The sequence below is a fragment of the Camponotus floridanus genome, unplaced genomic scaffold (assembly GCF_003227725.1).
Source record: "Camponotus floridanus strain SB8 unplaced genomic scaffold, Cflo_v7.5 scaffold124, whole genome shotgun sequence".
NCBI lineage: Eukaryota > Metazoa > Arthropoda > Insecta > Hymenoptera > Formicidae > Camponotus > Camponotus floridanus.
Genome location: NW_020229242.1, coordinates 301,838 through 316,412, shown reverse-complemented (window position 1 = coordinate 316,412; position 14,575 = coordinate 301,838). Strand labels below are relative to the sequence as shown.

At 33.1% G+C, this 14,575-nt stretch overlaps 2 protein-coding genes across 3 annotated transcripts; both read left to right on the top strand.

The window, feature by feature from the left end:
* The first annotated feature begins 117 nt into the window (after positions 1 to 117).
* LOC105252804 (protein lifeguard 1-like) lies at positions 118 to 2,660 on the top strand. The gene is made up of 7 exons (XM_011260423.2): positions 118 to 400; positions 605 to 849; positions 985 to 1,038; positions 1,247 to 1,337; positions 1,437 to 1,562; positions 1,962 to 2,111; positions 2,490 to 2,660. The coding sequence occupies exons 1-7, from the start codon at positions 296 to 298 to the stop codon at positions 2,637 to 2,639; spliced, it is 921 nt and encodes a 306-aa protein (XP_011258725.2). The 5' UTR covers positions 118 to 295; the 3' UTR covers positions 2,640 to 2,660.
* Positions 2,661 to 2,898: 238 nt separating this feature from the next.
* Positions 2,899 to 14,067, top strand: LOC105252626 (transmembrane protein 94). 2 transcript variants are annotated; one of them, XM_011260223.3, is made up of 24 exons: positions 2,899 to 3,078; positions 3,298 to 3,468; positions 3,561 to 3,695; positions 3,835 to 3,971; positions 4,308 to 4,501; positions 4,655 to 5,125; positions 5,459 to 5,617; positions 5,774 to 5,880; positions 6,047 to 6,135; positions 6,247 to 6,484; positions 6,635 to 6,728; positions 7,050 to 7,267; positions 7,430 to 7,665; positions 7,931 to 8,055; positions 8,132 to 8,280; positions 10,216 to 10,359; positions 10,428 to 10,572; positions 10,664 to 10,872; positions 11,010 to 11,184; positions 11,252 to 11,497; positions 11,712 to 11,949; positions 12,315 to 12,408; positions 12,870 to 13,031; positions 13,118 to 14,067. In XM_011260223.3, the coding sequence occupies exons 2-24, from the start codon at positions 3,305 to 3,307 to the stop codon at positions 13,188 to 13,190; spliced, it is 4,002 nt and encodes a 1,333-aa protein (XP_011258525.1). In that variant the 5' UTR covers positions 2,899 to 3,078; positions 3,298 to 3,304; the 3' UTR covers positions 13,191 to 14,067. The 2 variants fall into 2 exon arrangements, with proteins under 2 accessions (XP_011258525.1, XP_025271381.1); XM_025415596.1 differs by lacking the exon at positions 2,899 to 3,078 and adding an exon at positions 9,605 to 9,745 and having other exon boundaries at positions 3,305 to 3,468; positions 13,118 to 13,190.
* Positions 14,068 to 14,575: the final 508 nt, after the last annotated feature.

The window sequence follows — 14,575 nt, the reverse complement described above, 5'->3', positions numbered from 1 at the left end:
TATATAATAATTTGTTTGCTTTTATCCATTTTGTAAATTAGTCGTAAATCAGTGTACTAAGCACTAATTGCGTTTAACATTTATATACATCTTCTAGTATTGAATATTATACGACCATGAATATGTGATTTACATATTATTTATCTCTTCATTTGTTAATCGTGATTGCGTTGATGATAGATTCGGCGTGCATTTGGATACATTTGGTACATTTATACACATATTATCGGTACACAAAAATCAGGGAAACGGAAGATTTGATATATGCTGACTGTAATCATTCACGGCCTATCCAATGCGGTCCGACGACGTCGATATCGAGGAATTAGAGCGGATTCCGCAACACATCCCAGGTCCTCCGCAGTTACCGCCGTTAATCAAAGGACAGAAACTGAAGAGTGTGAGTGACATTTCACTTATATGGCATATTTCACTAAATTCTTTCAAATAAGTTTTCTTTTAATTAATCATGTTTAATGTCGTTTAATGAAACACTAATAATCTCCATATTATGTGAAATAATAATTGTATAAAATTATGTTAAGTATTAGTAATTAAAGATTAAATAATTTCTTTTAGCTTAATAAATTAATTCCAATTTTAGGGACCGTATACCATCACGGTGACTGATGAAATGGTGGCACTGAGAGAAAGGGAGAACCTGGAGCTGTACAAAGCATGGGTACGAGAGCAGCGTCGGAGACAAATGTTACCGGAGGAGGATGCTGATGAGTATATTGGCGATTTCAAAGAAGCCGTGATTAGACGGAGTTTTATTCGCAAGGTCTTTTGCCTCCTTACATTACAATTGACATTCACCATCCTCGTCATATCTATCTTCATGTTTGTGTAAGTATATTCGAGGAAGAGTTTTCTAATACCTCATTTGTGAACTATTCTTTTCTCTCCTTTCTATTTCACTAATTTATTACTTTGCTTTTGATGAAAAATGAATGAATTATTTGCCTGTGAATTATTTTCCAGATATGAAGCACAGTTGTTTATGATATTGCATTGGTATCTGTGGATCGTCGCCATGTAAGACAGAGATTTCTATACATTTGTATGAAAGCAGTTTCTGTTGTATTAAATGAATAAGGGAATATAAATAAAGGAGAGAAAATTCTATTTATTTTCTCTTTTATATTTATTTCCTTTACTTAATACAACTCTAATAGAATTACCGACACATCCAAAAAATTCTATATATTATTTAGTGAATTTAAATCTGACTGAATTTCAATAGGGTCTTCTTCATCGTTGCTTATTGTGCCGTGGCTTGTTCTGTACACGCCAGAAGAACACCTCCGTTCAATTACATATGCCTGTTTTTGCTGGTAAAATTTCTCACAATTTCAGCTTTTCTTCTTTTCTCTTGTAATGAGTGATCAATACAAATTAATCCAATTGAAATAATTCTGGATATCGCATCGCAGACGCTAGGAATGTCGTACTTGGCTGCCTTCGTCTCTGTGTTTTACGACATCGAAGTAATCCTTATCGTTATGGGCATGACTGCAGCTGTCACGACGATAATAGCTCTTATAGCAACGTTCTCCAAGGTAGAAAAAATGTTCTACTAATTTTTTCTATAATTTTTTTATAATTATGGCTTTCTAATTTATAGAACTGGTTATAAGTCTGTACTAAAATATAATGATTAATTAGTTCTCTTTTAATATTTTTACTTTTTTTGCATCATGTGTTTTACAATCTATAAACAATTTCATATATGTTATATACTGGGAAGAATATGTCCTAATTATCTTTCTTTTAATGTTTTGTTGTAAATGTAGCTTAGATTGATATAGGTTTTTTCAGCTTTATTTTTTCTGCTTTTAATTTATATTAAGCCCATTAGTCGAAATGTGAAAAATACATCAAAAATAGGATTACAAGATATATAAGATTACAAGAAAAGAAAAAAATAAAATTCTCATTATAATATGATTTGATTACAGTTTGATCTGACAATGAGACCAGGCTTATTAATGGTGATCGGGCTAGTTTCGATCGTGGCTATTTTTACGGTGCTAATAATCCTGCTGTTCACTCATATAATGGTTTTACGTCTAGTAATCGCTATCATCGGAACGCTGCTACTCTGCTTGGTTAGCGAATGATGGATATTATGAAAAAAATTGTTTAGTTAGCAATACTTAATATATTTTAATTTAATCTCTAAATTTTCTCATTTCTCTGAGAACTTCGTGCAATAATTCATTATGTATATCTCAATTTATCTAAAAAATCAGAATATTTTCAAATTGTTTAATATTGAAATAATATTCAACATTAAATATTTTAAATTTTAAATATTAAACATTTAAGTAATATTTAATATTTAAACATATTTTCAAAAATATATTTAGAAGAAATAAAACAAATTATTGAATAGATAATCGAATATTAATCAAAAATATATTTAGAAGAAATAAAATAAATTATTGAATAGATAATCGAATATTAATCAAACATTTTATTTTCAGTATTTATACTTTGACATCCAAACGATCATGGGTGGACGCAGAATAGAATTGGGTCCCGATGAAGTCGTCTTCGCAGCTACACAGATTTACGTTGATATTGTACTGCTATACCAATACTTATTAATGTTTGTAGGATTCTTTCATCGATAACAGATATATCATATATATGCCTTGATATATTATTTTACATATATATATATATATATATATATATATATATATATATTTGGATTATGTATGTACATATTATATTATATAAATATATTCTAATTTTTTCTTAACTTTTTACATGATTAGTGATACATATTTCGCGAATAGCAAAGATACGAATCATTTTTATAAAAGTGTATCATCGATCGATAACGTAGAAATCTGTAATTTTTGACTCGAAAAATTCGCTTTGCTGTAATCGCGCCCTAAATAACGAGCCATGTCAAGTCAACTCAAACTATGAAAGTTGTGTATTTTTGAGTGTTGTTTGTCGCAATTTTTCGAGTAAATTTCGAAAATTATGCTACTTTCGCCGAGCTATAGATAAAACTTCGAAGAAGCTCTCTTTCTCATGTCAAAAGCGTTTTTTTCCCAAGAAGTAAAGTTATAAGCCTTATCGTATTTTCGACACTCATTCGATTGTGTTTTTCAGTTTATCGTTTTTCGCGATATTATTAGCGATCGTATTATTAAAATTTTTGATGCGTAATTTTTTTTTCCTTTAGTTTTACTATTGTTTTAAGCTCCATTGACTGTTGTAAACGTCTTTATTGGCTCAACGATTGAATTAACCTCTTGATTTATTTTTATTTTATAGAAATAAAATGGAGAATGACCGATTAAGTGGCAAAGAAACTAAGAAGGACGGCAATGTCGAAGCTAAACCTAAGAAAATTTTAGGTTTAACCACTACAATGGCCTTGAATACACTGCATCGTGATGTTGGACGTGTTTTGCAGGAGTATGAAGAGGATTACAGGAAAAATAAGTAGTATCTTGTATAGCGATTGTGATTATTTCAAGTACAAGTATATATTCATATGACACTTATCTTTACAGTGATGATTCTTTATGATTTAGAAAATACAGAGGTTGGCTGAAGGATACTTTGCATCATCGCAGCCAGTATACGACGCTCTGTTGGACATCTGCAATTGCACTATTGATCAATGCCGTTATCCTCATGTTTGTGTTCTTTGCACTTAATGAAACACGGTAAATTGACTTTATAAATATAAATTTATTCAAGATCTTTGCTATACTTTTCATCTGTCTTGTTTGCTTATCAGATAATAATAGCTCGAGTAGTAGTATCATTGACACTTGTATTCCATAAATGAGTGTGCCGTTGCAGGTATTCTACACTGCCATACGAAGGACTGATAGTCTGTTGTTTAGTAGTATTGAATTTTATTTTAGTGATGTTGGATAACAAATTACGACACGAGGAGATTCCTCATAGAGTGAAAATACTTCTTAACCAACTTAATGGTATGTATTTTTAAAGAATGTATTATACTTATTCCATAGAATAGCGTACAATTTCTTACTTTAATTCCTAACTACTTTAAAATCGATTTCTTTATAAAAATGTTGAAAAAGAAGCATATGGTTTATATCAAAATTTTTTAATTTTCTATAAATTTCGAGATTTAATATTTTACTAAAATTTACATTACAGTTTTACTTGTTGTACAATCGATTATATTTGTAATATTAATTTAGCCCTTAAAATTTAAATTGCAAGTAATTGTATAGATCTGACAATTCATATGTTACAATTTTTCTGTGATATACATGAATAAAAATGCATGCTCAAAATTACAGTTGCACGTTCTACATGTCGATGGAAGCCCGAGAACTACCCGCATCTATGCAGTCCGCAATCCCCTTGCCTGACCTTGCAATGGACGTATCGTGACGGTGAAATAGTCAACTTGCCGTGGGCATTATTGGTAGCCGGTGACATAATTGTGATGAAGCCAGGCCAACAAGCACCTGGATATTGCACATCATATGATGTATGTAATTACGTTATATGCATCATTTCAGCATATAATTTTTAAGTTACTTTAAATTATTATAGAATCATAAAAAAGTCACTTGATAGAAAAGTAAATCACAAGTCCTCTATTCAGGAGATTGAATCTCCTGTGCATTGATCGAATTTTCAGGATCCAGAAGCGCCAGTCTTGCACGCTAAAGAAACTTATAATCCACCAGTCCACAGCGCCAACGAAATCTTCTCCACACCGCAGGCTCGCGTGCCTTTGAAAAACAAGATCTACAAACTCCAGGAGACGCCATACCTGGTGAATCTACGAATGGCACTGGATCAGGCACTCAATCGACCAGTCACTTATCATAATCGCAAGCGTCATTTGCTTATGATCTGTTGTATTGAACATCTGGCCTATCCAATACTTCTGATTATTATTCTCGTGGTTAATCTGCTGCGTTATTTGTATCCGACGGACTATTTCGGTACTGGCCACTGGAGTGAAATGTTCCTGCTGCAACCGATCGCCGTGAGTCTTCCCTTGTTGCCGTTGATGTTCCCCTCCTGCTGGATATTTCTCAATTGCTTTGGCATGGCTCGCTTTAAGGCATTGTTCAAGCTCTACTTATCAGCGAAAAAACTTCAGGTTGGTATGAATATCTAGATATTTGCGCATAAACTTATTAAAAGTTCAAAACTTATCAATACTTCAATTTTTCGGGATATTTAAGAAAATTATTTTCAGATTGTAATGTATATAGTATGAAATAATATCTGTATGTATATGATGTATAATTATACAATGTTACAATAATAGTAATATATTATTAGTAATAAATTACATAATATTATCATACACAATATATAAAATTATTTTATTTTACATCAAATGAAATAATAAAGTCATAAAAATTTGACAACTATAAATCTTTTATACATTACATGTATATTGTATATAATATGGATTTTTTAAATTTAGTTTATAGATCCTTTTGAAGATGCGGACAATAGTCCCAGTCATCCAGATGTAGTGTACAATTGGCTTGAACTCAAGAAATACTTTTTCGACATTTTTTTCGGCAAGGAGCACATGATGTCACGATCTGCGAGTATCTTGCACGTTTTAGGTTCCGTGACTGTAAGTTATCATAGCACGAATCGATTATAAATACTTCCCTAACTGAATATGAGTAATTGGATCTTAAAAATAATCAGAAGATATATAAGTTATATCGAAAATAATCAAAATAAACTTTTATCGAGTTATTGGATTATATTGTGTATATTTTTGCAGGCATTATGTTGCGTGGATAAGAAGGGACTTCTGTCATGGCCTAATCCCACAGCGGAGAAAGTATTTTTCCTCCGTAACGCGAATAATACTTTATCACCAAGTTCGAGGTAGTCATCTTGTAGTCATTCAATTGGGATATAAGAATCCGAGTATCTAGAAGTTCAAGAATTTGATATTCCCTCAAGAGATAATGGAATTTAACGTAACTTATAAATTGCATGAAATTGAGGAATAAAATCGTGTCGATAAGATTACAGTCTTATTCTTTTACAGTACCGGTAGCGTGGATAAAACAGTGGATAAAACCCAAGAATCCGAAGAGACGAAGATAAACTCCAATAGAACGTCTTATGTACAACACGGTAAGAAAGACATGATATAGCGAAAGAAACGCATAACATGTTTCTCCGTCGAAAGTACCGCACGTCTCCCGAGTGAAAGAAACGCATGATATAAGCTTCGACGCTTCACAGATATGTCGCATTCCGCCGCCGAGGTATTGGATCTCACGCATGATCACGCTCTGCCATTCCGACTGCAATTCGACGATCATTCGTGGCGACAGCATCTCAACTCATTGAAGCCGCTTGGTCTAGCAATTCTCCTCAATACTTGCAACATGGATACGCAGGAGCATTACACGCAGTTTTGTTGCCATGTAACTTGCGAAGCTCTATACAACGAGAATCTGGTCCCAGTTACGAACAGACGGTACACTTTTTTCATTTGTTATTCTTCACTCTTAAAGATAGCTCAAGCATAGTATCTGTTTGGTTTTTCTTTGCGATTAAATTAGTACGAGTTAATTGTTAAGTGTTATTACGAGATAATTGTAAGTTTGAAATTTGCATATATTACCAGATGTCTGTGTGAACTAGCAAAGCAAATCGGCTTTCAAGATCAAGCGCAAAAAATTTTTCAATTGGAGCAACAACTGTACACATTTAGACATGTGGCAAGTATTATTCATAATTATAATAATTAATTTAATTTTTCGAATATTGTATAATATAAATCTTTGTTAAAATTTCAAAGAGCATACACACACACACACACACACACACACACACACCTATATCCATCTACTGACTCACATCGATAGTACATTACAAAACTATCGATTTAAATTTAAATTATTTAACACTAATTTTATTCGCAGCAGTTTTTTAAAGAATTTATTCTTATAAAATAAAAATAAATTATTTGGACGATTATTTGGATATTTATTATAAAAGCAGATTAGATTCGAAAAAAATTAAAATTATTTCGTTGATAGCAACCAGAAATGGTCAGACGGGATATAAAATTCGCGCGTTCGTTGAGCATCGCGACAAAGTTGAAGTTTCCATTCCCTCACATGGTTGCTGTGGTCGTGAAGGAGCGCAGCGGCGGTGGCCTCCAATTATTAACGCAAGGAACTGCTGACATAATTTTGGACTCATGCATCGAATATTGGGACGGTCACGATCTCTGTCCTTTTTCCGCATCGGACAGGTATTCTTTTGTTATCCGATTCTCTGATATCTTTGTTCGTATTTCTGCGAAACGTTTTTTTAAAATGTTTAACTAATTACACTTGTAACGCTTGTCCGAACATTTTAGAAACGTCCCCTATTAGGCCTAATGCTTTGACTATTTTTCTTTTCGGTGTCGCAGAAAGAAAGTGCAAGATTTTTATCAGAGAACAAGCCTGACCTCGTACTGCACCGCGTTCGCTTATCGGCCATTAACACGTGCTATCAGGGACAAGATGTCCGAAATATATTTGGAGCTTCCTGCGGACAGTAAACACTTGTACACACCTCATAGGAGTCCAACCCCTCTACCATGGGACTTTAGAAATGTTCTTGATCCTAGAGTACGAGGAATACTGGGACAGTTTCATTCGACAGGTTGGTGCAGTCATTAATCTGATAATTTTTTTTAATATTGAATGAGAAAAATCTAATAATTGCAAGATCAAAAATAGTGAAAGGCAGAAATAATCTTCTGTTTTTGCTATTTTTATGCTAGTCTTTAATTTCAATATATTTTTATATTAATATTATTTTATTTATCTTCTATTTTTTATATTAAAGTTCTTGAAAATAAATTTATAAAATAAATTTTTATTTCACAAATATTTCAGTTAAAAAATTATGCTTTATTTTTTTTTAGATTCCTTATTGTGCAACGAAAATAAAGATGACGATGTGAGCGATATCGAAGGCTGCTTTGACATTCAGTGCAATCAAGTCTTCATCGGCATGGTTACTATGCAATATCAGGCACAAACGGATATGGTATGATAATCGATTTTTTCTTATATATATATTTGTTTTATATATGTACATATATATATTTTTTTAATGAGTACAGGTACAACTAATTGAACAATTGGACAGGGCATGCATAAGATTCGTCCATTTTAGCAAGGAAAACGAGTTGCGCTCGCGCGTCTTCTCAGAGAAGATGGGTTTGGAGAGCGGTTGGAATTGCCACATCTCGTTACTTAGCGAGGGAGCCAGGTATCATGCGTTAGAACTTGACGTTTCTCTTTTGATGTCTCTCGAACTTCTCATGGGGCATATTCGTGACTTTCTTTTGATCGTCGATGCTTCTAATCCGACTTTTAACTCTTTTAATTCCACTAAGAGATTCTTTTCTAAGAAAAAAATTTAAGGAAAATTTCGAGAGGAGATTAGAGGAAGACGATTTAAAAAGAAAGTATTTTTGAAAGAATTATAGGACAGGACATGCAATCATACAAAAAGGCTGCACGCATATTAACGATTAGTGAATTTTCTAATTCTCGTTAGAGAGAGCAAACTTCCACGAGGCTTGAATGTAAGATGTGTACGTGTATTGCAGGAGACAGCAATGGCTGGAGAGATATCCGCATATGCCCTCGTCGTATATGTTTGTCTATACGTCTTTTTTACCTCTGTTATTGTTAATCTCGAGCTGCATGTATACATGTCGTTATTATGCAAGATGTCTCGAAGAAAACAATGTTATTTGGAATTGATTTATTTTTGAGAATTCAAATACAACTGGAAAATAAATTAATTGTTCCGAAAGTCAAGAATTTCTTAAAGACTATCAACATTTAAGAATTGAAAAATTAATTTAAAATCGTATTTTACGATGAAGAGAAAAAAAAAAAGATGAAAAACTTCTCCGAGGCGTTTTACATCTAATCTCAGATAATGCCACACAATCGTTTGGCTGCAGTGTTCTAATACTTGATACGTGATACTAATATTTCATTTTTTATTCGAGGCATCGAATCGCAACTTCCATGTATATAATTAAAATTGCTTTATACTAGGGTGTCTACTTCCTGGAAAAACCGGGATTTCTTTTTTACCTAGAAAAATATTATCTGATAAGCACATAAGCAGTACGCATTCTTCATTGTCAATTTTAGCGATAAAAAAACATAAAAATATTAAGCAAGTGAAAAATATTTATCTTATAAAAACTATTCAGTTTTTTCAATATATTTTTAAACCTAACATTCGCAACTTCGGATTTCATTTTTCCTTTACATGAATGAAAAGATTAGAAAAGATTTATTAGAAAAGATACAATAAAAAAAACTTATTTAAAAAGTTGTCTTTAAAAATTCTCAGAAGTTTCTTTTTTTTATAAAATTTGAGATAGCCTTTTATACTTGGTCTCATATCACACTTCTGTTAAGTACTTATGCTCCTGAACAAAGGGACAGAAACGAGTTTGCGATTCGATGCTATTTGATCATGTGAATACACAAACACTCATACGAGAAGAAGAGATGCACACTCATATATACTTGATTGTAACTAACACACACACACATGACAATATCAGGTCCGAGAGTCCAGTGGGTTGGTGGGTGAGCCAGGCAGCAGCCATGTCCTCACCCACTCCTTCACCCACGGCCCAATCTCATCAGCCTAATTACTCCTGCATGGACGAGGCCAGCCACTTGCTTAATCGTGTCTTACCTCGGTATGTTACACCGATTACATGTAGAGATTAATACAGCTTATATTATAAAATCGAACTTTACTTATCAAAGAAAAATAAAAGAAAAAATTAAAAGAATGATATTAATCCTAGAATGTGCGTAAGCTAGTAATAAAAGCTTGTAGAAATGGATTTCAAAAGTTCTAATCGAAGAAGTGGTTTCAAATTTCCTTATATTATTAAAAGATGAAAAGATTTAATCAAAAAAATAATACAAGAAAATATAATCAGAAAACTCTCTTATGCATTCTATGGTTAAAATTATTATAAAAATGCACAGCATGATAGAAAAATTTTCGACGATTTGTTATTTTGAAAGCTTTACCAAATCTGCGACAACTTGACACATTCTCTTGGCTTCTGGCAATCTGCGTTGATGTGTTTCTATCGATCAGGATACTTGGGGAAATCAAGAACGCATTCATCAAGAAAGAATGCCTTTCGTTTTTTAGCACTAATCTAAACAACAGTCGAGCGATGAGTATGTCAGCGCCGAGTGCCATTAACACGGACTTCACGACAGTGAAGTTCGATGACGAGACCACCGAATGGAACAACACAGGGACCTCACAGGCCAAGAGCGCCATGAGTCACAGGTAGGAAGTGATGTCTAAAAACGTGCAGCCGATGGAGATTTAATTATCGAGCGAATTGTGTACTTTAGGGAACAGGACACGATGAGAAGCGAGGACAGTGTTCTGGTGCAAAGCGTCGATTTGGGTTCGGGTCAGGAAGCTTGGAGATCCTTGAGTTGCCTCACCGATAGCACTGAGCAAAGCGCGCCGGTCAATTTTGATCTGTCCAATAGAGTAGGCAATCTCCCTTTTTAGATTAAATTATATAAATATGATTTCTAACTATATATAATATGTCATAAAACTGATTATTTGCACTAAATAGGCAAAACTGCCGAGAGGCATAGACAAGATACGTCCACATATAGAGCTAATCGACAACGTACCGTTGCTCGTGTCTTTATTTACTGACTGCAACACCACGGTGACCCGCGAGATGCTGCACATCATGCAAGATTACGGTGAAGTGGTATGTGTGCTCGGCTCATCCGCCAACGCCGAGAACATGCCGATCTTCATGCAGGCTGACGCCGGGTAATTTTATTCTTCATATAATTTACAATTTAGTAAAATTCTTTAGTAAAACTCTCGATGAAGTTAAGATTCTGAACGCGATTCTTAATCTCGCCTATTCGAGAGTTTTATAAAAACTTTATAAATCAATTGCACAGAGTGGCAGTGGAGCCATTGTATCCCCAAGTGTGTCAGAAAGTACCCGTCCTAGTGCCCACCACGGAAGACCAAGGAATCTCTCCCGTCGATCTCAGTAGAACACTCAACTCTGTTGCGTGCTCGCTAAGTGTGAAGCGCGAAGATCCCGTGGCAATTTTCCACCTCATTATGGAGGTACGTTATACTCAACATATATTTGAACAGATGGTGCCTACATTTTCAGCCTTTCTTACATATATAGGCTCGTCATTACATGAAGAATTTGTGGAACTGCATACAATTTTGGCTATGTTGTTCGGTTACACTTGCCTTCACACAAACATTGTCAGCGTTTTTGCTACTACCGCCGCTGTTCTCCATCGATCAGATACTTTGGCTGTGCTGCTTCATCATTCCTGTGTTGTCGACATCCATGATCGCTACGCCAATAGATTCGACAATAATGCAACGCGCGACCGGGAAGAATCAGTGCATAGTCAATGGGGAGGTGAGAGGAGGCAGTAAATGTGCAGTATAAGACTCATTTCGAAATATTTCCTCTTCGAATCTCGCGCGTTAAAATCTATTTTAAAAAAAGAATATCACTCTTATTCCCCAATTATTCAAGGAGTTCTTAAACTGCTTATTTTCTGTAATTAGTTCAAGCAGCGTCCTTAGAAATAAAAAGAACAGAATTTAATATGAATATATTATGTAAATAGATTATGCTATTCGTGCTGTGGTGTTACGGCAGCAAGTTCCTGCCGACGGTGATCTCGGTGATCCTGTCGCAGTGCATCTCCTTCCTGTCCCTTTGCCCCGTCTACATGCCGCAAAACTCCAAGTGCCTGTATATATATCCGGATCCACGGGACCAGATTTGGAGCGGCTGGGGTAGCAAACCTATCGTCATCCTAGTCGTGCAGCATTTTGCTCTGACCCTTATAGTCTTGCACTTCGGTAATTATTTTCATCAATATCATATTATTATTACAATATATTATTAGTATATTGGAGTTTCAAAAGTTATTTTTTATTTGTGAAATAAAGTTAAAGGCGAAATCATGTAGCTTTGATTTCTCAATTTTCATTAATTGAAATAATTATGGTTACAAATTCACTTTTGTTTCATGTTTTTATATATATTTCAAACTTTTCCTTTATTTTTAAGAGAAAAAATTCATATTAATGATTTTATTTTGAAAAAACATTTAAAAGAAAAATTTCTATGTATATTAGTAATAATAATATATACATTAAAAATTAATATATATATTAATATGCACAAAGATTATTAATTAATATTAATTTTTTTTCTCTTTCAGTTACAATATCTGTCAGTTTTGTGCATAGAGAATACTCGATATGGAGGAAAAATCCTATGAATAATTTCACTTGGTTTCTCAGTGTGTTTATTGTGTAAGCAAAGGATTCAGATTGAATAATTAGGATTGGGAAAGTTATTTTATAAAAATAAATTATTCAAAATTTAAGGAGTTATATATCAAATACACTCATATAAAATTAACATTTCTCAAATTTTTTTTTCAATATTAAAAGATATATAATTTCTATATGAATATCTTTATAGATATAAAATATATAACATAATAATTTTGAATCTTTTTTTTTAAAGAACTTATATTTTTATAAATATAAATAAAAGCTTTTCTTAAGCATTTTTAAATTTTTAAAGGATAAAGTCGCAATTTTTAATTTTACAATGTTTATTATAATTTTAAAATCCTTATATAATACGGTAATTTATTAGTCAAATTTGTTTTTAATTTGCAAAAGTTATTCATATTTCCCAATCCTGTGAACTAGTAGAATTAAGTAGTTAAAAAAAAAAGATATATACAATTATTGCATTATTACAGACTATGTGTGCAAATGGTGTTCTCTGGAGTAGTGTTCCATAGATTTTGGCAAGAAGAAGGTAAAAGAATCGAGAACTTTCCGATATACGTGCCATTATTTTTTTTGCTCTCTATTCCATTGACATTTGCAATTAACGAGTTGATCAAATGGCAAGAAATCAAGTAAGTTATCATTTCTAAATATTTTTGATCATTAAAAATAAAGGTACCATCCAATTCGTTAAATTAATGTTTCTGTCTCATTTCAGAGTCAACGTTAGGTACCAAAAAAGAGCACGTCTAGAATTTGGCACAAAGCTTGGAATGAATTCGCCATTTTAACTCAGTTCCCGACATCATTTGTCTTCAAAGTATCACAAATGTTTAGAAGAAAAAATACGGGTATAATATTAAGTATTGTAACTTGACTATTACAAGATAACTTGAACAGATTATTGAGGATCAAGCACAGATAAAGATATATATAATACAAAGGACCACGCACACGAACATTGGAAATCTGGGCACCGGTCAAATTTCTCCAAACTTTGGGATTTTTTAGCTTATGACCCCCCAATCAAAAGTTCTTATGGGCCCGAACCTCCAGGAAGTCATGGAAAAGAGTTATGGGGTATGGAAGACGGAATATAAGTAGTCGAGTATACACGTTTTTACCCTTAAAATGTCTCGAATTCGAGGGGGTCTATTATGATAACTAATCGGACAAAACTTCTTGAACTTGGAGAGGGCTATCTGATAGTCTGGCCCAATCTTGGCTATAAAGTCTAACTAGGGTCCGGTAGGGTCGAGTAAGGGCCGAGCCAGGTTTTTATAATGAAAACCTGGATTCATCGCAGAATTAGATTCTGTGAATAGGAATATATTCAGATATGATATTAACATTTCATAACCGATCAATTAAGGCAAGATCTGGTGTGGTTAAAGAAATGGGTCCAGGCCCCACCGAATATCATTAAGTTCAAGAGATTCAACCCGTAAAAACGTGTATACTCGATTACTTATATTCCGTCGACTTCCATACCCCATAACTCTTTTCCATGACTTCCTGGAGGTTCGGGCCCATAAGGACTTTTGATCGAGGGGTCATAAACTAAAAAATCCCAAAGTTTGGAGAAATTTGACCGGTGCCCAGATTTCCAATGTTTGTGTGGAAGCGTGGTCCTTTATATTTTCTCTTATATGAATACTAAAATACATACATACATACATATATATATATATATACATATATATATATATATATATATATATATATATATATATAATTTAAATTTATTAATAAATAAATATACATATATATTTTATATATGTATATATGATTTATAAAATTTCAGCATCGTATAATTAAGTATTTGTAGAACTATTATCTAAGCATTTTCATCTATTATTGACTTTTATTAGTCGGTTCAAATCATTTTGAATATATATCTGGAGAACCATTAAAATATATAAAATATGTAGGGATAATTATGTTAATATTACACTTTTCAATTGTTGCAAGTTCTCAAGGATTTAGAAAGGTTTTGACGGAAAGAGATATTCATGTACTTACCATGTCATGTCTAATATTGCCAAACATAGATAGAAACAGAGCACTGGTATTTTTCTATAGTGACATGTGTATTTATAATTTAAAAGGCGATGATGAACAGACGGAGTCATCAATTACGAGCTTAAACGAGTGTTGTGCAGAATTTCTTTTATGC